The 20,557-nt window shown below is 29.2% G+C and overlaps 2 protein-coding genes across 4 annotated transcripts; one reads left to right on the top strand and one right to left on the bottom strand.

Moving 5' to 3' along the window:
- The first annotated feature begins 1,389 nt into the window (after positions 1-1,389).
- On the top strand, positions 1,390-12,022 carry LOC119687599 (integrator complex subunit 3 homolog). 3 transcript variants are annotated; one of them, XM_038101965.1, is made up of 10 exons: positions 1,390-1,695; positions 2,480-3,090; positions 3,153-3,786; positions 4,023-4,631; positions 5,870-6,688; positions 6,766-6,923; positions 6,993-7,140; positions 11,369-11,494; positions 11,566-11,754; positions 11,825-12,022. In XM_038101965.1, the coding sequence occupies exons 1-10, from the start codon at positions 1,615-1,617 to the stop codon at positions 11,888-11,890; spliced, it is 3,441 nt and encodes a 1,146-aa protein (XP_037957893.1). In that variant the 5' UTR covers positions 1,390-1,614; the 3' UTR covers positions 11,891-12,022. The 3 variants fall into 3 exon arrangements, with proteins under 3 accessions (XP_037957893.1, XP_037957895.1, XP_037957894.1); XM_038101967.1 differs by lacking the exons at positions 11,369-11,494; positions 11,566-11,754; positions 11,825-12,022 and adding an exon at positions 11,114-11,351; XM_038101966.1 differs by lacking the exons at positions 11,369-11,494; positions 11,566-11,754; positions 11,825-12,022 and adding an exon at positions 8,795-8,991.
- A 2,416-nt stretch (positions 12,023-14,438) lies between these two features.
- Positions 14,439-18,127, bottom strand: LOC119687553 (wee1-like protein kinase). Its single transcript, XM_038101899.1, has 6 exons — positions 17,494-18,127; positions 17,242-17,439; positions 16,595-16,697; positions 15,833-16,537; positions 14,873-15,006; positions 14,439-14,800 (listed from the first exon to the last, which is right to left on the bottom strand). Exons 1-6 carry the CDS (start codon positions 17,888-17,890, stop codon positions 14,634-14,636), a joined length of 1,704 nt encoding a protein of 567 aa, XP_037957827.1. The 5' UTR covers positions 17,891-18,127; the 3' UTR covers positions 14,439-14,633.
- Between the last annotated feature and the right edge of the window lie 2,430 nt (positions 18,128-20,557).

The raw sequence follows: 20,557 nt of genomic DNA, 5'->3' as shown, positions 1-20,557 counted from the left end.
ACACTACTTTCTCTGTCTAAGCACCTTGTATTGAAGTGGCCAAAGATTTTGACCAGCAAAAAAAAGTGTTACCAACGCAATAAGCGAACTATTGTCAATCTTCATTAGAAATTTCAACAAATATTTTAATCGTATGTCAAAGTTTGTAAACAAAAATTCGAACAAAATTAAAATATTTCACAAATTTGAAAATAGAATATTTTAAAAATATGCAAAACTGTGAGAAATCATATTTTTAAAATATTAAATAAAATATTAATGCATAACTATATACAAAAATTTATATGGGTACATGAAGTGAATATAATTAAGAAGCGCTTTAAATTTTTTAACTTATTAGTTGCATAAATATTCTAAACTATTATTAATTTGGTTTTAAAAAAAAATTTCAAAAGAAATTTTCTTAACTTTGTTTTTAATTAATTATTCATTTTATTAATTTTATATTAATTATTTATTTTTATAAAAATGTAGTTTGCTTGATTTATATTCACATATGCAAGATTTGCTGTTTGCGAAAACGTAACATTTGACAGATTGCAACAGCGGTGCCAATATTTCACTTAGCGCCTATAGGCCAGTATGCTGTTTCTTCCACACTTGCCAGCTACCGAATGCACCTATTGATACGTACTCCTTCATGTTCAACAATAAGTATGTACTTTTAACATTCTCTAGAAGAAAAATCAAATTTTGTGCTAGTTTTGAAGTTTTTGAAAAAGTTTGAGATTCGATGACACATTATTTATTTTTTGCTCTTCAATGATAAAAATAAATGTATAAAGGCACGAAAACACTGCAGTGTGGAGGTAATGAGTTCATAATTATACGACAGTACATATTCCTTTTTTGTAATAGAGAGATTTATTTACCACAATTTTCAAATTTGTAAAACTAGTATGTCAGAGTAAGAAAGTAGTGTTGTGGTTTTGAGTACAAATTGCCGAGAGACTTTTAAAAGAGACTTGCAGTTTTTTATTGTTGTTTTGATGTATTTTGGAAAGTCATAATTTTAATACGTAAAGTACAGTTACAAAAAGCAAGTATTAGCGTGTATAAATATTTTTCTCATATGTGGTACTCGTACTCACCACACAAATTATTTAAAAACATTTTCATTATCAAATGCCGCTGTTAATGAATCATCGCAACACTGTATTAACAATGAATTTTGTATTACGATGTGACTTTAACTATATAGAATTGTATTTATCAAAATTAATGAAATAATTAATGTCATCTATAAAAATAAAGATATGCTCTGAGTTCATTTGAATAAGAGATAATTGCAGAAAACAGAAACACTTTTAGTACACATTGTTTGTTGTCAAATTCATTTTGGAAGTGAAGGCAACACTTTTTTAGTTAGCACCGTGCGTTGTAGTTGAAATTAGTTGCAAGTAGTAGTCGCGCAACACTGACGTGATATTGAGTTGGATTCGTGGATTTGTGTTTCGTATGAGATTATCGTTCTTTTAACTTATAACATATAATTAAATGTAATATTGTTAGTACTAAGCTTAACGTATTTTATTAAATTTGAACATTGAGATTATGCATATAAGCTGATATAGACAGTAAACAAACATCGTGTAATCACAGGAAGCAATACAAATGGAACAAATACAAAAAAGTTGTTTCATCTCGAAGTTGTTCGTCTGTACTGCCATCGATGGTAAAGATGATTTAGAAGAGGTAATGTCGCGCATTTGTTTGTTTTTTAATAAATAAAATAGTTATCTCCTTGTAGCAACGTATAATTACTAAATATATAATTTGTTTATATTACTTATTTAATGTTGCATAATTAAAATTCTGTAAATTTATGTTATTATTATTTGAGCAACTGCATTTATATTGAGCATTTCGAAGAGGGTCAGTGCACCAAATCTGTTTTGTGCATACGACTTATTCTTAATTTATGTTAACATGTTTTACAAATAAAAAGTGTAGTTTTATTTCACGAAATGGGAATAAAAAGCCGCTACGTATAAAATCTGTAGATAAGTGTTAATCCAAAAACTTTAGCAAAAATATAAATTCTAAACCAATACGTGTTGGGGTTATTGTTTCCTTTCATTCTAATATCTCCTCCAAAATAACGTACACTTTTTAAAAATATTTAAATATACAACTGTATAAGAATTCTTGTAAATAAATGCAGTCACTGCAATTGATGGATATTATATTAACTTCCAGTAACCTTTAGCTTTTTAAAAAAGCAAACTCTCGGAAAGAGTTTTGTATCGCATTCCCGCCTTTTTCCATAAGTTCTTCAAATTGCATATCACTTCTAAAGAATTTAAACGCTTTCAATAAAGCGAATACACAGATTTATTATTTTTACTCAGAAAAAACCAATAAAATTGGCTGAATAAGCGATAGTAAGATACACTTAAATTAGAGTGTATGGTATAATAATGATTTGGTCGACTGTCCTAAATACTACTTTACTAAAGAAAATTTTTAAAACTTTTAGCGCTTCGATCGGGCACACACAAATATTCAGCAACAAATAAATGGCCTTAGCGACAAAGAAATGCACGATATTCTCTCGCAATTGGTATGTAAGGAAAGGCAGCATGAGGAAATATCCATAGGATTTTTGGGTATAATGTTAACTGATCCACCTAAAGCACAGAAAACATATCGTGATATGACACTAATAGCCCGTGATGGAATGAACGCGTTAGTCACACACTTAACAATGTTGATTGCGGAAAAATATTCAAAATTAACTGAAGTTGCAAGGAGGCAAATGATTTGGTTACTTCGTGAACTAGTCAAACATCAAGTACTAAATATTGAAAATATCATATGGAACTGTTTGCGTCAAGCTGGTGGTGGTGATAATTCTCCAAAGAATTTATTGTGGGTGGAAGGCTTGTTGGATATTTTTATTGATCATCGTTCATGGTTAGAAAGTCAACCGTTTCTTGTGCAAGCAGTAGCCTACACTTATGTGCGATTGATTGAAGATCATTGCACGAAAGCCTTAATAGTTCTTCGTCAAAAAGAGGTTAAATTTGTTGTGTCCATAATACGTGAACGGTTTCAGGATGTGATACCATTGGGAAGAGATTTCGTAAGGTAAAGTTAATAAAAAAAAATGTTATTCTACATAAATTATTTTATTGACAAATTATTTTTAGATTATTGCAAAATGTAGCACGTGTGCCAGAATTCGAGCAGTTATGGCGCGATATACTCCACAATCCAAAACGTTTACACCCGTCGTTTAATGGCATTTGGCATCTATTACAGATCCGAACAAGTCGTCGCTTCTTGCAAAGTCGCCTTACACCGGAAATCGAGCGTAAATTACATTTTCTAGCATCTAATGTTAAATTTGGGAATCAAAAACGTTATCAAGATTGGTTTCAAGAAAAGTACTTTTCAACACCTGAATCACATACGCTTCGTTCAGATTTAATCCGCTTTATAATTAATGTAATTCATCCTTCAAATGATATGTTATGCTCAGACATAATTCCACGTTGGGCTATTATCGGTTGGCTTATATCTTCGTGTACGAATCCAGTAGCATTAGCAAATGCTAAATTATCACTTTTTTATGATTGGCTCTTTTTCGATCCGACTAAAGATAATATTATGAATATTGAGCCTGGCATACTTGTGATGTACCACTCAATACGAAATCATCCATTTGTTAGTACCACATTATTAGATTTTTTATGCCGTATAACGAAAAATTTTTTTATTAAACATGAAGACAAAATTCGTACAGGTGTATATAACTCACTACACAAAATACTTGAAAAACAGGTACTAGTTAAACTCATTGTTACAATTGTAACGGAATATTGAACACTTTTTAGTGTATATTGTAAATATAGCAATGGTTTGTTTTTTTCAATCGTAAACAGAAATCTATATTCAAAATTAGGTTTCAAATATATAAAATAAAATAAAGCCATTGAATATACAATAATACACTGAAGTGTTCTATGATGTTGCATATCATATTTATTGCATTTTAAAATAATAAAATCTATTTTTAGGTCATTCCAAATCTTCAACCTCTTTTTGAGTCACCAAAAATCGATCGTGAACTACGTAATTTAATTCGTGAGAACTTTCGGGAATTCGTTACTCCCAACGCTTTGAATGTTAATCAACAGTCAGTTTACACAATGCCGCCTTTGAAAAAGGATAACACTGTGCATGCCTTTATACACCAGAGCAATGTGTTCCATAATAATAATAACAGTAACAATAATAACAATAATAATACTGTACCACCACAGCAATTCTCGGATGTACACGTACAAAACCACGTGCTGTCCAATACAAATTTAAGTGAAAGCGAAAGTACAGCCGTTGATGCAGGTGGTGGCACCAGTACTATCAATAATAATGCCAATAATAATATTACATATAATAACAACACCAATAATAGCAATAACATTAATAACAGTAGTAATAATATTGTAGGCATAAGTGGGGGTGGTGCAAATTCAATAGTTGATGACGACAGTAAGATTTCAACAATACCAGCAGAATGTAATGATACGGAAATTGAAGCAGCATTCAGTGATGATGAGGAAGTTACGAAAGAGGGCAAAGGTGGAGAGATCACAGACGAAGATGATGACTTACCTTTATCGAAGGTAATACAAAAATTTGCTTTTTCTAATAGATTCAAGTATAATTTTTCAATTCAATTAAACTATTGTATTTAAATGATCATATTAAGTAACTTATTTGTGATTGAAAATATGTTGGTCCGTTTCTATAACTAAACTAGTAAATTTTTCTATGTATGTAGATGAAGAAGTTCCTCAAATATCAATTCTATATATCATTATCTCTAGTATAAAATAATTTGAATTATAATAAGTTTCTAATATAGTATATGTAGGTATCAGCTCCTCATAAATTTCTTGTAAGTTATGTGTGAAGTACATAAATAATCTGGGGTTTCATTGTTTAGTATAAAAAGATTTTATAAATACGTGCTGATAACTTACCTAAAATGATAAAATCGCTTAAATATATAATGTAGAGTATTTATTTTCCATTTGCAGAGGCTTGTAAAGTTTCAGAGATATAGAAACAGAGATATAATTTACAGAGAGATTATTTTACAGAGAGATATATTTACAGAGATATAAAAATAACCATTTTTTATATATTTTGTACGTTTATTCAAAAAATTTTACAAATCTTAATCTTTTTTAAATCTTTTCATATTCTCAAACAATTATACCAAAATAGTATAAAATTATATTCAAAAATAGAAATACGTTGATCTAACGTAAAAAAGGCGTGGTACTGAAATCTGAAAGAAAACACATTTTTTCCTTTCCAGTAAGGTGCTAGGGAATAATATAAGCAATTTAATCAGAAAAAAAAGTTTTTTTAGGATCACCCTAGTATATATCGATGACTTAGAATAACACATTTAGAATAACCTTTTACAAATTAGACTTACAGGAAGGTGGGTGGGTAGATGGTGCTGACTGATCGAGACGACGTATAGATCTGGTAGGTCCGTAGGCATAGTTAGTGACAGTACACATTGCTTAAGTGTTGTGTATTTTACGAGATAGTTCACCTCATATTAAAGACAAAGTTCAGACCCGCAATACTGCTACATTCAAAGAATTCTATTCGAGTTTTTGAGAACTGAAGTGAAACATTAATAGCATATTTATAATATGATGTCCCATTTTTGTTTGAAAGTCATTTTGTTTAATTGTGCTATTTTAATATATATATATTATATATTTCTGAGAAATATATATATAACTTTTATAACACAAAATAATATGATTGATAAATTTTTTCTCATATATAAATAACTGTTATTATATGTATTTTATATAATTTATAAATATGTTTTTAGGTACGATTAAAGGAAAAACCAGCACCAGAAAAGGTTGAACTTCCTTCATCGATAAGTGAATCATTTGAAGGATTTGTCGCAAAGAAAAGCTCTTATATGTTTGAGAGATTTTTAGAGGATTTTCACCCATTACTAGCCTCTGCGCTGGATGAAGTTCAATTAAATTATGTGATCTCGAATACGCATTTTATATTACGTGATACATTACCGCAGCAAAATCTCTTTTCTGAAAGTAAGACCGAAGAAAAAAATCTTGCCAAAAGTATAAGCTATCCACTTTTTGGCCTTTTTCGTTTTTTATATGAGAGCGAAGAAAAGAGTAAAAAACCGTTTCAAACATTTTTGGCAGAAATATGTGATCGAATGTCGGAAACTGGGTACCTGCTTTTATACTTTATGAAAGTGTATGTGAAATTACAAACTCGTAAAAATGTTCAACTTACGTATCAGTTTAAGACGAGCGTATACAGACAATTGAGTGATGCAACAGGACAAAAGATCGAAATATGCCTTACCCGTGATCTAGATCTATTAGAAAAAGAAAATACAAACATATTTCTTTGGTTACTGCCAGACATATATCGGGAATTTAAATCATGTGCAATTAATAATAGTGAATTGCTTCTCATCACACTACGATGCATTGATGCCAAGAATTTACGCGATCTTATGTATTATATTGCCCAAGGTAAACTTACGTTATTCAAGCAAGAGGGATTAATAGATTGTATACGAGATAGCCTCTCATATGAAACTTTTGAACAGGTTTGCTTATGGCAATTGATACAGGCTCATGACGTGCCACTGAGCTATTTACAGGTAAGCGTAAAGACGATTAGACACACATATATATACATATTGTTTTTAATTTATATCTTACTTTTTGTACAATTCAGGCTATTTTACCTGAATTAGAATCTTCAAGCCACCCAGAAGCACTAAGTTACATGTTGTTGCTGTTGAAGAATGAAGAACCCTCAACTGAATTAATTAGATTGTTACTAAGCAGAGAAACAAAATCCAGAGGTGATCCATTTGTAACGTCTGCCCTTAGGTAAAGTATTTTCAATTTCAAAATTTACTAAATAAAAACTAAATCATTTTACTTTTTAACGAGTAACAGATTTTGGTGCCAACGTGGAGAGGAAAAATTGTCTGAAATTATAGCATCACTATTGACGTCAAAATATCCCAGTTCATCACCTAATAAAAGAAAACGGCCACTTAAAAACACTGCAGCAGCTTTAACAAGTGCTCCTTCCGCCGATCAAGTGAGTCCTCATGTAATTATTATTTATAGAGGTTTTAGTGTTGATATAGTATTACAAATTCGAAACATACAATCATCAACATTATTCTTTTCGTTTGTCATCAGTTGGAAATCTATGTAAATATTATTTGTATGAAGTCGGAATTAACTTTTCATAATGTTAGAATAATGTTAATAAATTGTTTTTAATAATTTATTAACTCAATATTATACTAGAAATAAAGTAGTGAAAATTGTTTTTAGACCTCATAAATATCTGATTTGCTTTGTATACTAACCTAACCAATTGTTTTTACTGTATGTGTCTCATCGCATGTTCGGTGTTACTTTTATATAAAGTATCTAATTGTAGATTATAAATGTGATCAAACAGTATTTATTCAATCTAAAAAGATTATTACTCTATCTTTTTTTTGTGTTTAACATATCTTCTTCTTGTATTAATTCTAACTTCTTGTGTTTATTCTATGTTTATTCTACCTTTTGTTGCCCTTAAACGTGGTAAATTTTGTCATTAGATCTAATAAAAAATTGTTCTTTGTGTTTTTTCGAATTTGGGGAAATAGAAAAACTTAACAGGGTGCTTTGTCTAGGTAATAAAATAGTTGTGGCATTACAGTGTATTATTTTTCTCCATAAATTGTTTGATTAACAAATTGTATGCGTGGACGTGGTGTAAAATGTCCAAGTTATTCCCAAACTTCTTGTTATTATTATTGCTATTATTATATCCAAATGAATAAATTTTGCGACGTCAACGAAATAAACTATAAATCAATAAGACTTACACCTGTGTGCGTATTTAAGCAAAAAAATAGATGGGTGATGTTCGTATCGTTTTTTCCGGATTGTCTTCCAAAAATTTTACAATACTTGTGGGACATTTTCCTTTTTAATTGTACGACCAGCCGAAAAAAATTTATGATTTCAATCAATTATTTCAATTCAATCAAAGAAGAGGGTTAAAACTGTCTACTTGTTGACATGCTTGGCCTTTTAGGAACTTTCAGTTTTGACGATTAGTTTTATATTTTGATATCGCGACCATATACCTACCTTTCATCATTAGTCATTATACGTTTACGAAAATTTGGTGTACAGTCAACGACGACATTAAACAATTGTTCATCAATAGTAGAAAATGTAGTTTAGAAACGAAGTTCACTGTCACTGATTCCATGTGGATATCCAGTTTATATAACATAATTGCTTGAAGTTTTAGGATACGTCATCTTCTGTGTCTTGTAGATCTTCTTGAAAGTGTTTTACTATTCATAATCTCTTAGGACTATGTCATAAGTCATGTCTGATCCAACAGTTCGGCAAAATGAAAAGCATTTCGAACATATTAATGAACGATTTTCGTATTAACTCGGGAAACTAAGCATCGCAACTACCTGATACCTGACAAGTACGTTATTGACTGTAAAACCAATACACAAAAAATACTAGATTCGATAAAAGCGGGTGCAATTTCATATATTCTGTATAAGCATCACACTTAAAATAAGATTTCAAAACATTCGGAATGTTTCTGTTGTGTGAAAGTAAAAGTAGTATCACTTTATATATAAGTTTGCATTATTTGTGTAATTTAATTAATTTGTACTATATTAAAATTTATTTTAATAACAAATTTTAGTAATAATATTTAGGATAAAAAAATTTTCATCACAACATTCAGTTTCGCATAAATTAGCAGTCCAGTCTTAGAAGTAGTATGATTGCGATGACGTCTCATATTACAGCGACTTTTGGTATTGTGCATCCCAAAAAAATGTATCATAAGAATTGGCGATGTTTTTTTTTTGTAGGTAAGATTCATTGGATCCTTAGAATGCAAGGATGACAAGTCAGGGGACTGGTAGCATTTAAAATAATATTTTTTATTTCTTTTATTTTTTAATATTAATAATATTCATATTAAATATTAATTAAAAAATAAATAATATTAAACAATAATATTAATATTATTATATAATTATAAATGAAAAAAATCTTTTAAATATTACCAGTTCTATAATAAGGCATTCTAATGATCCAATAAATGTGGAATATTTTACTTACTTTTTATTACGTTGATATTTACAAAGCTTTAATGAATATTTTATTATTTTTTAATATTAAAAATTATTTATTCAAACAGGAAATATTTAATTTTATAAACCACAATTTTAATACCACTTTAATTAAACTTCATCGTTTTTTCTCTATATAATTGTAATACGCCGGGTTGATGCCCGCCCCGCAGTTTTATTTCGAATTGAGACGGATTAGCAACACTTGTTCGTCTGAAAAGACAAGTAACTCTCCTAAAACCTAGCCACGTAGCCAGGAGGAGTCGTGAGAATGGGGGTGGTAAAAGGAGCTGAAGCTTCCCAAAATAAATCAAGAACCTTATATATATATAAGTATATTCCTATCTGCAAGGATATGCGGTTGTTTTTACATAATTTTTGCATAAAATAAATTGAAATAGATCAGATATTTTATTAACAACAACTATATTACATAAAATTTAATAATATATCAATATGGAATAAACCAACTTTTTTCAAACAAAAGAATCTGTACTTAAAACCATATATGTTTATGCTGTGATCAAACAAAATCGAACACACTTACAACGTATAAATGTGCGGCCAACTTTTCCGCACACCTAGTGAAAGTAATTAGCGGGTGCTACTATTAAATGGCGAGAAACGAAATGTAATAGAAATGTACTGAGATGTGTGCTGCAAATTTTAGCGCACAACTAAGTGCTTCGGAAAATCAACATGTTGGATTCATATGCATTCAGTTGATATGCGAGTAGAATAGAATAATTATTCTCATACATTTCCCACTATATAAATCTCTATTTCTAACTATTTCTCTATTTCTATTCTAACGACAGAAATTTTTGAATGCAATTTTTGAATGCTTAAAGGGGAGAGACGAAATATAATAGAAATGTTCTGCGATTTGAGGTGCAAAGTTGTCAGCACAACTAACAACTATAGCAGCTAAGAGAACAAATTGATTGAGTTTTCATAGACCATTATATTTAATTGTTTTTGCTGATACTTTAATCATTAAAAATATATATATGTAAATGTAATAAATAATATTAATTCTTGATGTAAAGATATTTTAATGAATATATATATTCTATTTGACATTTTGCAAATTATGTTAAGGAGTGCGTCGCACACCTTCGCACCTTAGAGCAGTCGTCACTGATATATATAGTCACTATTGATCTATCATGACTGTTTAATAAGTTAAAATTTTTTTTTAAATTACTGCAAATACCTAATAACCCCTTCGAAATAAATGTCGGACTACGGATCTGCTAGAACCTTTTTGCTTCTTCATTTTCTCTGCTGTTTTTGTCATTATGATTTTGTTTGCGTTTTGTTTATATATGAGTGTTTATGTCTAAGTGTGAATGTTAGTAAATATTTAATCTATCAAAAAATGAATTTTTAATATTTAATTCGATGGTCCCCATAGCAAAAATTTGAAAAATTGCAACAAAAGTGTAAATGCAGAATTTTACCGTTAATTAATTGATCATCTTTAATTCTGTTTATATATGGTATTATCAAATTTGATACTTTATTGAAATATGAAGCGATTTTCAATGTCTGATTTAATTACTTTATAACTTTTTAAAGTATGAAGATTTTAAAGATTCTTCATACTTAATTTCATTTGAAATGGAAAAAATTTGTGATTATCTTAATATTATGTCGTTTATCTTATGCCGTTCCTAATTGACAAACCCCTTGGTTACTCTTTGAACTATAGTAACTTTTATACCTGAAAATTACTTTTAGTACAGTTTTCATTTTCGATTAGTTAATCTCAAGCAAATTGTATAACGCCCGAGATTATTTTATAACAGTCTAGATATTTTGTCAGATTTATAAAAGTACCTACATAAATTAACAGCTGTTTTATGTTATTTGACAATTAAAATGTGTTTCCAGCAAGAAATGAAAGATCAAGAGCAAGTCTAGATTTACCAATCAAAAATAACATTAGACCCAAAAAATTAAATTCCATGCTGCTGTTGTAGTCCGCTTGAGTGTGATGAGCGGCGCTTGGATAGACTCGGCTGCTTCTGGAACCACAAGCACAATCATCTTTCACCTTTTCATGGAACATCTATAAAATGCATCTATGCATCTATAAAATTAGAATAACTGAAAAATTATATTCAATTAATTGTTTTGTCTTTGAAGGTATTAAGTCACTTGGAACATTATCGCCGCAGTTGCAGGCATGGTACTGGTACAGGTCTTTATATATATGACACAATGCAGCGTGCCCTACAAGCAGCATACACCCACAGTAATGAGAGCACAAAAGTAAAAAAATTACATGTTATGTATTGAATAACTGTATTTTATTATAATTTAAAAATTTTTTTTGTATATAGAAGCAATACAGTGACTTATTTGCCTTAGCTGCAGAGGATGACACTACTGCAGTAGGTCGACGAGGTGCAGGTGGGCGAGGACGCAAACAGCCTGTTAATAAAAAAGAAACGAATAACCATACCGCTGCCAATAAGAAAAATTCAGATCCTGTTAAAACAATGTACTCAACAGATGAGGAATCGAGTGAGGTCAGTTAAATTTTTATTTATATTTTGGTTTTGAAATTTTTTTTACTATTATGGAATATTACAATTATAGGAAGATTGGTCTAAACAGAAGGCACCACAAGCAAAGAAACGTAAAAAAATAAATGACTCTGACTGACAGTATGAATCATTATGCTATGAAGATAATGATGATCTGGATAAAGATTATTTTGACTAATATCGTTTTTAATGCAAATAAATAGAAAAAAATATATATAAAAAAGCGCAAAAAAAGAACAAAAATGAAAAAGAACAAAAAAATTTAAGAAAGTATGCAACAAAAAATGAACATAAAATCGAAATAGATTTTACACTTACATTTGTAATATATATAAATACATAAAAAAGTTTAAAATAATCATGCCAATTTGTAGAGTTTTGAATGTTAAATTATCTGGTTATATTTTTTTATTTTTAATAAAAATGATAAATCTGTAAAAAGACTATAACACGATTAAAAAGGATATATATACACGAAATTATATATGTATGAACATATATATATATATATATTTATATATATATGTATATATAATAAATATAATTAAAAAAATTCGTTTTCAATTAATGGCTTATAATTATCTAGTTGAATAAGTGGGTAGGTGTTGAAATGAAAAATTAAAATGGAATTGTAAACGAAATTCAGAAACTTCAACTATCGTAGAGCTTAAGCCTCTAAAAGGTATTTGTTCTACAAGCAGCACAAGTTTGAATAAAAATTTTACTTCTGCAATAATAAATTTTGATCGGAAGGATGGAAGATATGTTGACAACAGACTTGGACACGCATGGTATACTGTCGTCTGTATAGGCAACCAAATATCGTACATCATCATACCTTAAAATTGAAACCAAGAATTGATATCTGTTTAAAGCGAGTATGCGATCAATTAGTTAAACTAGCCGATTGAAGAGAAAATCAATGCCTTTGCACCGGTGACAAATCAAATACAATTTATAAAACGGGCTATAGATTTTGTATTCTCACTTAAATTTTAACAACAAAAACGATTGAAGCATGACCGATATGGTTAGCTTTTATATTTTATTTTTGATAGCCCCATATATCTAAATATGAAGTTAAAATTATTATAATAATATCCGAATAAGTTTAATTTTAAACGCAATATTTATTGTTGCACTTATCAGTAATAATATTTATTTACTTTATAAAAACAAGTGCTTTCTTTCGAGTGTATTAAACTTATTCTATGTACTGTAAAAATAGCATATACTGTATTATCGAGATATAATTACTTCTAGCTCAAATCATTACAGTTTAGTCTCTTAATGCTAATATCAAAAACGGCTTGGAAAAACTGTACTGTTAGTCCAAAATATCTGAACTCAGAGCATCTGACAATACAACAAAAATAATTTCATTGAGGTATGTTGTTGTTACATGGATCTGCTTGTGTAGTCCCTTTTAAATGTGGCGAACGGTACTTCCTTGTTGAACTCGCCGAATGGCTTCAGGACGTAGCTCCGACTATTCCAAGAGTTGTTGAGGCATAATAAAAGGTGTTGAAAGTTAACTATTTAATATGTATCTAATGTTGTGTTTTGTTACAATTATTCACTTTTTCTGTATCCTAAAGTTAACGTTTTCTATGTTTATTACGTCTACAACAAATTCAATTCAGCCTTCATCTTTCGCCAATTATATTCCCTTTGTATCAGTACTCTACAGTTATAATTTATCTCTACTTCTTTTAGTTTTTTAAATAAGTAAATTGTTTACATCTACCAAAACAATTTTTTTTCTTAAGAAAAGACATTCCAAGAACTGATACATATGGCTATCTTTCAACTAGTTAAGGTGTACCAGTCACCAGGCAATGAGACGTACTTAAATCACGCAATTTCAATTGCTTCCATGCAGACAAGTTTACAATTGCAATATATCACATATAAAGGACCTAGTCTGTGTGTGTTAAGGACTCGTGTTATTTTAGTACAAATATCTACTGGATGAAAAAATAACTATTTTATGAAACTTGTCGAAAGTCATATGGTATTTGGTTATTAAAAGACAAATGAAAATAGAATCAATATTATCTGAAGTGCTTTATAAGTTCGTCTATCCTAATATATTGAATATATACAATGAGACTTATTTTTTTTTTTGAAATTAAATAATTATAAATGCATCAATAGTTATAAGAAATATAATGCAGCTGACGTGTGACTGATAAAAATAAACATTTTTTCTTTATTACTTATTAAAAATATTAAACTTATAGTTTTAAAATATTTAAAAATTTGGTTGACAACAATCAGATATATACACTATTTATAAGCAGCCATATTTTAATCTTTAAAACTTTAAATCCATGTTAAAAAGAAAAAGATACATTTGCATATATTTTAAACTGCTTAGATGTTTTGGAATATAGTTAAGCATTCTAAAGTACACCGAATACTCCATTCCAAATTATTATAAAATAAAATAATCTGTTTATAGTACGTAGAGTATTTTTTATTTACTTTTAAAAAATGGGTATAAAAAGTTGAAGAAACTTCCGAACTTATTCTTATGGTTACCCAGAAAAATGTTCACAGGCTTCTTTTATTTAATGCTACAGGTGGTACTTATAATAAAAACTTATGTTACGTCTTATTAATAATTTATATACATATAACAATACAATAGAAACGCAGTGTTAAAAATTGTTTTAATATGAGTAGAATACAAATATAAAAATATTCGATATGTTTGTTTAACTTTGTTTATCTATGCTATAAATTGAGTATTTTATAGATTATTGTACTATTTTTTTTTGTGTTACGTGAGACATAAAAATTGATATAAAAGATATAACAAACTAACATGAAAACTAAGGATATATTCAATAATTTTTTTAACATTTAATATTGTTATTGTTATTATTACTAATCAGGTTTTTGTTTCGATCACGAAGACGTTCAGTTCTAGTGGTTAAACCAAGAGATCGCTTCTTTTGAGAAAAAGAACGTAGGCAACGTTGTTCTCCTAATACTGCAGGGTAACTTTGGTTCATGCTTTTCACTATAAGAATTAATAATATTAATATTTAAAATTTTTATAAAATTAACTAAAATACTTCCGAATAAAACTTACATTTGTTCTCAGTTATTTTAAGTTGCTTCTTAGCTTCTCGAAGTTTTCTGAGCAAGATTTCATATTTTTGCCTCTCAATGAATAGTTCCTGTCTAAGCTGAACCTTTGTTTTTGATTCCAATGAGTTGAGTATTCTATAAAAGAAAAAAAAAAGGAATTAAACTTAGTTTTTTAATGAAAAAATTTATTAAATAAAAAATAAAGTGCATAGACTGAAAGTTAAATAAATAGATTTTTTGTGTATTACTAATACATGTTGAAATTACATCATCCGAAATATAAATTGACTATATACATATATTATATATATCGATATAAATAGTGCCCCTCTCAATAGTTCTAAACCTTTCTTAGCTTTTTTTACTTTTCGACACATACTATTCTATAAAATGTTTTTTACTGTCCGCTTTGTCAATGTCGTTTTTCTTTAACGTATTGCTTTACTCTATACTTAATTTTTTTTTTTATTGTTAAATAATTACTTAAAATACGTTCAAAGACAGAAAACTAAAAGACGAATTTATTTTTTTTTTATGTGATTGAATTTCACTATAAGAGACAACTAATAATTTCTCACACACTTAAGAAACATTGATTATATTGTACTGTGCACTAACTAGTTAGGTGTTTGTTATTTTTTCAAAACTTTCTAAAAGTATCCATTCACGTCGCAACTTTTTGCATTAGAGGATTTTTGATTTTTTAATAACTACCCGATCATTTAACTCTAGACTATTAAGAAACGAAAATGTTTTCCACTTCCCCAAATCGAATTTCATCTTTGATGAAACTTAATGACCTTATTAAAAGCCCTACTTATTTTTTGTCAAAAGCAATAATAACACTTTTTATATTGTGTTTATAATATACATGAAATTGATTTATCTCCATGTCACAGAATCACAACCTAACCCATGTATTCGTATTGTAATTTCTTTTATGTTTTATGTAATTACTTACGGGTTATTAAAAATAGATGTGGACGAAGGACGCTGCTCCGGATCAGGATGAGTCAATAATTTGATGAGGTCATTAAATTCTTTACTTATTGTTGATATATATGGAACATTTCCATTACGTAAATTGTGCCATTCTGGTCCATTCATTGGCAGAGGACCCCCTCCCGCAGCCTCATATAGGGTTATCCCTAACGAAAACATATCTGCTTTAAAAAGGTTGGTGAAATTTTCTTGCAAAATCTCGTTGGGCAAATAGCGGCAATCGCCTTCTTCAACATTAGCCTCTTTAATTGATGTGACATGGCCGAGGTCTCCTATTTTGTAAGTAATAATGCATTCAGTATTACTTAATTCAGCATAAACACCATCCATTCCATTTTCATAACATTCTTCAGTCAGTAATGGTAAAGTCGTTTTATGCAAAACTGGTTCCTTTGCAAGAAATATGTTACCAGCCTTTAAATCCATGTGCACTAAATCATGTGAATGTATATAACGTAAGCCTTCTGCAACGTGAAGGAGTAAAATTTTGAGCTCTGATTCAACAAGTGAACGTTTTTGTATCAATGATTGCAGACTACCACCATTGCAGTATTCATTCTGAATAAGCATATGGTTATCTTCTGCCCATGCTGAATAATAACGAACTACATTATCGTGCTTTCCTAACACAGCGTGAGCCCAAACTTCATTTAATGCTCGTTTTCTGTTAAGGAAAATTATTTATTAACAAATTGTAGAATAGGCATTTTACTATACTTACTCAAAGAAGCTGCCCGCAATGGGTTTAATACTCTTTTTAATAGCATAAACGCATCCATCTAAACGATTAAGGCACTGATAAACTAAACCAAACTCGCCAACACCTAAAACATATTTTATTATAAAACAGTTTTAAATTTGGTAAATAGTAAATTTGTATCTATGATTATTGTATATCTAAAAAAAATCACCATCGTTCTGAAATTTTTTGACTTTTTCATCACAGCGGGATGTCACAATAATTAATATTACAGTTATTGAATCCGGACCCGTTTATTGTACAACAGTACTTAAAAATAAATATATAAACAAACGATAATCTTCGAAACATTGGCAATTTTTTAATAGGACAAAACTGCGTATATATGTACTTATAAAAACGATAACTCTGTTTTTATTAAAAAGCCTTTAAATAGCGAACACATTTTTAAAACAAAATTCCCTCAAAGTAATCAATAGAAAAATTCACTTGTATATATAAATTTTTCAAAACATTCATATACGTTAATATTGATATAACACTAACACACACAAAGATTTGCATAGGCTGTCGCCGTCATGTCTGTGAGTACAAACAGGTGGATTCAATGTAATTAAATAAAAATCAAAATTGTTTTTGAGTTTTTTGTACGAGTTTTTTGTACATACCAATAACGGATATTTCATTAAACTCCTTTTGATAGCGACTAATATTTGTGTCTTGCAACGCCAATCGCTTTGGTGCTTGCACAATGTCCATTGACTCATCATCATTATCACATACTGCTTCTGAATTAAGGAACGTATTTACCGAGTTATTTAAACCAGACTGAGTTCGACAACGTTTCTTTTTACATGCCATTAACCCTATAAAAATTATGACGTTTAAATATATAACAATAAAAAACAAAAAGTACTTGCCATCGGGAGTAAACGGATTAATGTTTGCGCTTGGACGAACATGCTGGATTGTGCGACGATGCACAGGCAGACAGAGTGGACGTTCAGTCATTTTATTTGCAGGCACTTTAACATTATCAGAATTCAAGTTGTTAACCGCCGACTTTTGCAAAATTGTTTTAGGTGTTGCAGGTGTGTCGAACAAACGTAATGCACGCACCTTACGATATGGCGGTGATGCAAGTCCTTCCACGTTCTCCTTTAAATGTTTTGATGGATCTTTTTCAGGAGTAGCAAAGCACAATTTCCTGGGCTGAACCACCATAACTGGAAATGTTTGCATTTCAAGGCTAGTGTCAAGCTGAGCACTAGAATTTTGTGCATCACCATTCCGGTAATTATTATCGCGAAATGCCATTCTAACGGCAAACACAGTTTACTTAATCCTAAACAAAGTAAATATTTATATTACTATATACACAGCCGATTACAAATTAAACATCAAACGCGACTTTACAAAAAATGCATCTAATTGAGTAAAGTTAGTTGCGGTTTAACCACTAAGCCGGCAAAAACAAATTTATCAATCTACTTGCATGGATGATGTACTGTAGAACTGATTGGTTTAAAAAACATATAAATAATTTTTGTATGTATGACACAATTTTATAAAAAAAAAAAAAATTTTATTAAATTTTTTTATAAAGTTATTTAATTTTTGTTTGAACTTCGTTGTATGTTCAGAGAATAAATTTAATCAATCAAAAATTTTTGCTTTCATGTGTCAACACTGTAATGAAATATTAAACGACATTAGTTTTGCTTGCCGCACTGTTTCTTCTCTCGGCAACAAACAGAGTACAATTAGTGTTGGCAGCCATGTCAAACCGATAACAATATTTATCGTTTGTAAATATTTAGCTCATTAAATTCAGTCGCACAATTAAGTTGTAGACCGTGTGCGAGTTCGAGTAAATTGAGGGAACTAGTAAATTATGTCGGTACGGCAGCAAATGTTGGTATTTACCAGAATTTCAAGTAAATTAGATAAAAATTAGGTGTTACCTTTGTTAAAATTTTATAAGATGTTTAATAAATAAATTTGAAGACTTTTAACCAAAAATAATAAGTAAGAGCAATATATAAATAAATAAATATTTACATAAGTGTTGTGAAAAAAATGCCTAGTAAACTTCAATATTCTTTACCTCAATTTACTTGAATTCAAACGACCCAAATAATCATTCAAATATTTGGAGGTGTATATTTGTTATATACAAAATGCAATCAATGATATCCATTGTACAATGTGATATATATCACGTTAATTAACACTAATAGTTATGATATTATCAAATATTAAAAATAAATTTATGCTTATGCTTTACAAACATCAAATTTTATTGATATGTTCTACACTTTCATATACGAGTGTCCTCCATATTAATATTGCTAATTAAGTAGACTAGGTGCAATTTTAGGTCGTGTGCGAATTAGGCTAAGGTCGTGTGCGAGTTAGGCTAAGTTGATGCTAAACCAAATGGGATATTTTTTGGGATTTTTTGCACTGGACACATTTAGCCATTTATCAACACGTACCGACACATCACTACATTATCGGCACAACTTAGAATTTCCCTCATTTAGAACGCAACTTAGCCTAACTCGCACACGACCTAAGTTGCGTTCTAAATGAGGGAAATTCTAAGTTGTGTCGATAATGTATTGATGTGTCGATACGTGTTGATGAATGGCAAAATGTGTGCAGTGCAAAAAATCTCAAAAAATCTCCCATTTGGTTTAGCATCAACTTAGCCTAACTCGCACACGTCCTTAATAATAATACAAAAAAAAAAAAAATTATGATGTAAGATTTTTTATACTGTATCTAAAGGCTTATCTGTTTTTAGTATAAGATATCTACATATTCCTGTTGGGTGCATTTTCTCTCAGTTTATTATATGATATATATTGTTTCTTTACTGATCGTTCTTCATATTATTTTTAATAATTTGTGGTTCATGAAACGTTAAAGTTTTCATCTAAGTGTAATACTGGATTCGCACAAGAATTTTGTTTGTAATTCTAGTTATTAATTGTTGTTGCTTTCAATGTAAAATGAACATTTTTGGCAGCTGAAATTAGAAACAAAATTATCGTGTGAATCCATTATAAAATGAGAAGCGTTTTTAGTGTGTAGTGCAACAAAGTATATTTGGTTGTTCAGTTACACATGGCCTCCATATTTGTAGAACTCCACTTAGAAGTTTGTTTGTGATCGGAACTATTACAAACCATATTTTGGAATCGCACATTGATTTTTTTTCGTTATCTTATTGATCGTATTTATACAGTTAATATTAAGTGTTAACTTTACAGTCATTTAGAAAAAAGAAAAAACAAAAGGTAAGCGAATTTGGTTGAATTGACGCAGATTGAGGGAAATACTAAATTATGTCGGTAATGCAGAGCTGAACAATATACGGCATTAGCATTATTTAAAATAAATATGTTGAAATAAACAAATGTCTTTTATTATATTTGTTTAATAATTAGAAATTTTTTTATATAAAATGTATATGCTTAAAAAAATTTTTACAGAATTAGTTATATTAGTAAAATATTAATTATCCACGCACATTTAAAATATATTTTAATAATAATTAAATATTAATAGGCCTTTTCTTTTATAAATATATCAAAAAAGAACAACTGCTTATTTCAGAAATAACATATTGTGAACGATTTTTGGAAGTACATACGTTATCTGTCAATGAATGATTTCGTTAATTATTCGTATTTCGTGTCGTCATTGTTCGTAACATATATGTTATTTTTTCTATTTATTATTTTACTGTTAAAAGGCACGAAAAATTATATTTTATTTAGAATCATGTAAAAAAAATATTCTCATCAATAATTACAAAGAATTATTATTCATTATCAAAATTTCAACATTAAATTTTATTACGTGTTTTTTTCTTATATAAGCCGAAAAAAATCTCCATTTTGTCCACAGTTGCCATCGAAAGTAGTACTTATTTTATTTGCCCTCTTGCGACATGCTTACAAAAGAAAAGGCCTA

This window comes from Teleopsis dalmanni, chromosome X (genome assembly GCF_002237135.1).
Source record: "Teleopsis dalmanni isolate 2A chromosome X, ASM223713v2, whole genome shotgun sequence".
Taxonomy (NCBI): Eukaryota; Metazoa; Arthropoda; class Insecta; order Diptera; family Diopsidae; genus Teleopsis; species Teleopsis dalmanni.
The sequence above is the reverse complement of the archived record's forward strand: the minus strand, read 5'-3'. Positions and strand labels throughout refer to the sequence as shown.

Excerpts from the sequence above, each read along its gene's own strand:
- LOC119687599 (XM_038101965.1), top strand. The coding sequence starts at position 1,615 with ATGGAACAAATACAAAAAAGTTGTTTCATCTCGAAGTTGTTCGTCTGT. Across the intron at positions 4,632-5,869 it reads ATGACTTACCTTTATCGAAG|GTACGATTAAAGGAAAAACC; the intron begins GTAATACAAAAA and ends ATATGTTTTTAG. Across the intron at positions 11,495-11,565 it reads ACAGTAATGAGAGCACAAAA|AAGCAATACAGTGACTTATT; the intron begins GTAAAAAAATTA and ends TTTTGTATATAG.
- LOC119687553 (XM_038101899.1), bottom strand. The coding sequence starts at position 17,890 with ATGGCATTTCGCGATAATAATTACCGGAATGGTGATGCACAAAATTCT. Across the intron at positions 17,440-17,493 it reads TAATCCGTTTACTCCCGATG|GGTTAATGGCATGTAAAAAG; the intron begins GCAAGTACTTTT and ends TAATTTTTATAG. Across the intron at positions 16,698-17,241 it reads TAATGAAATATCCGTTATTG|GTGTTGGCGAGTTTGGTTTA; the intron begins GTATGTACAAAA and ends AATATGTTTTAG.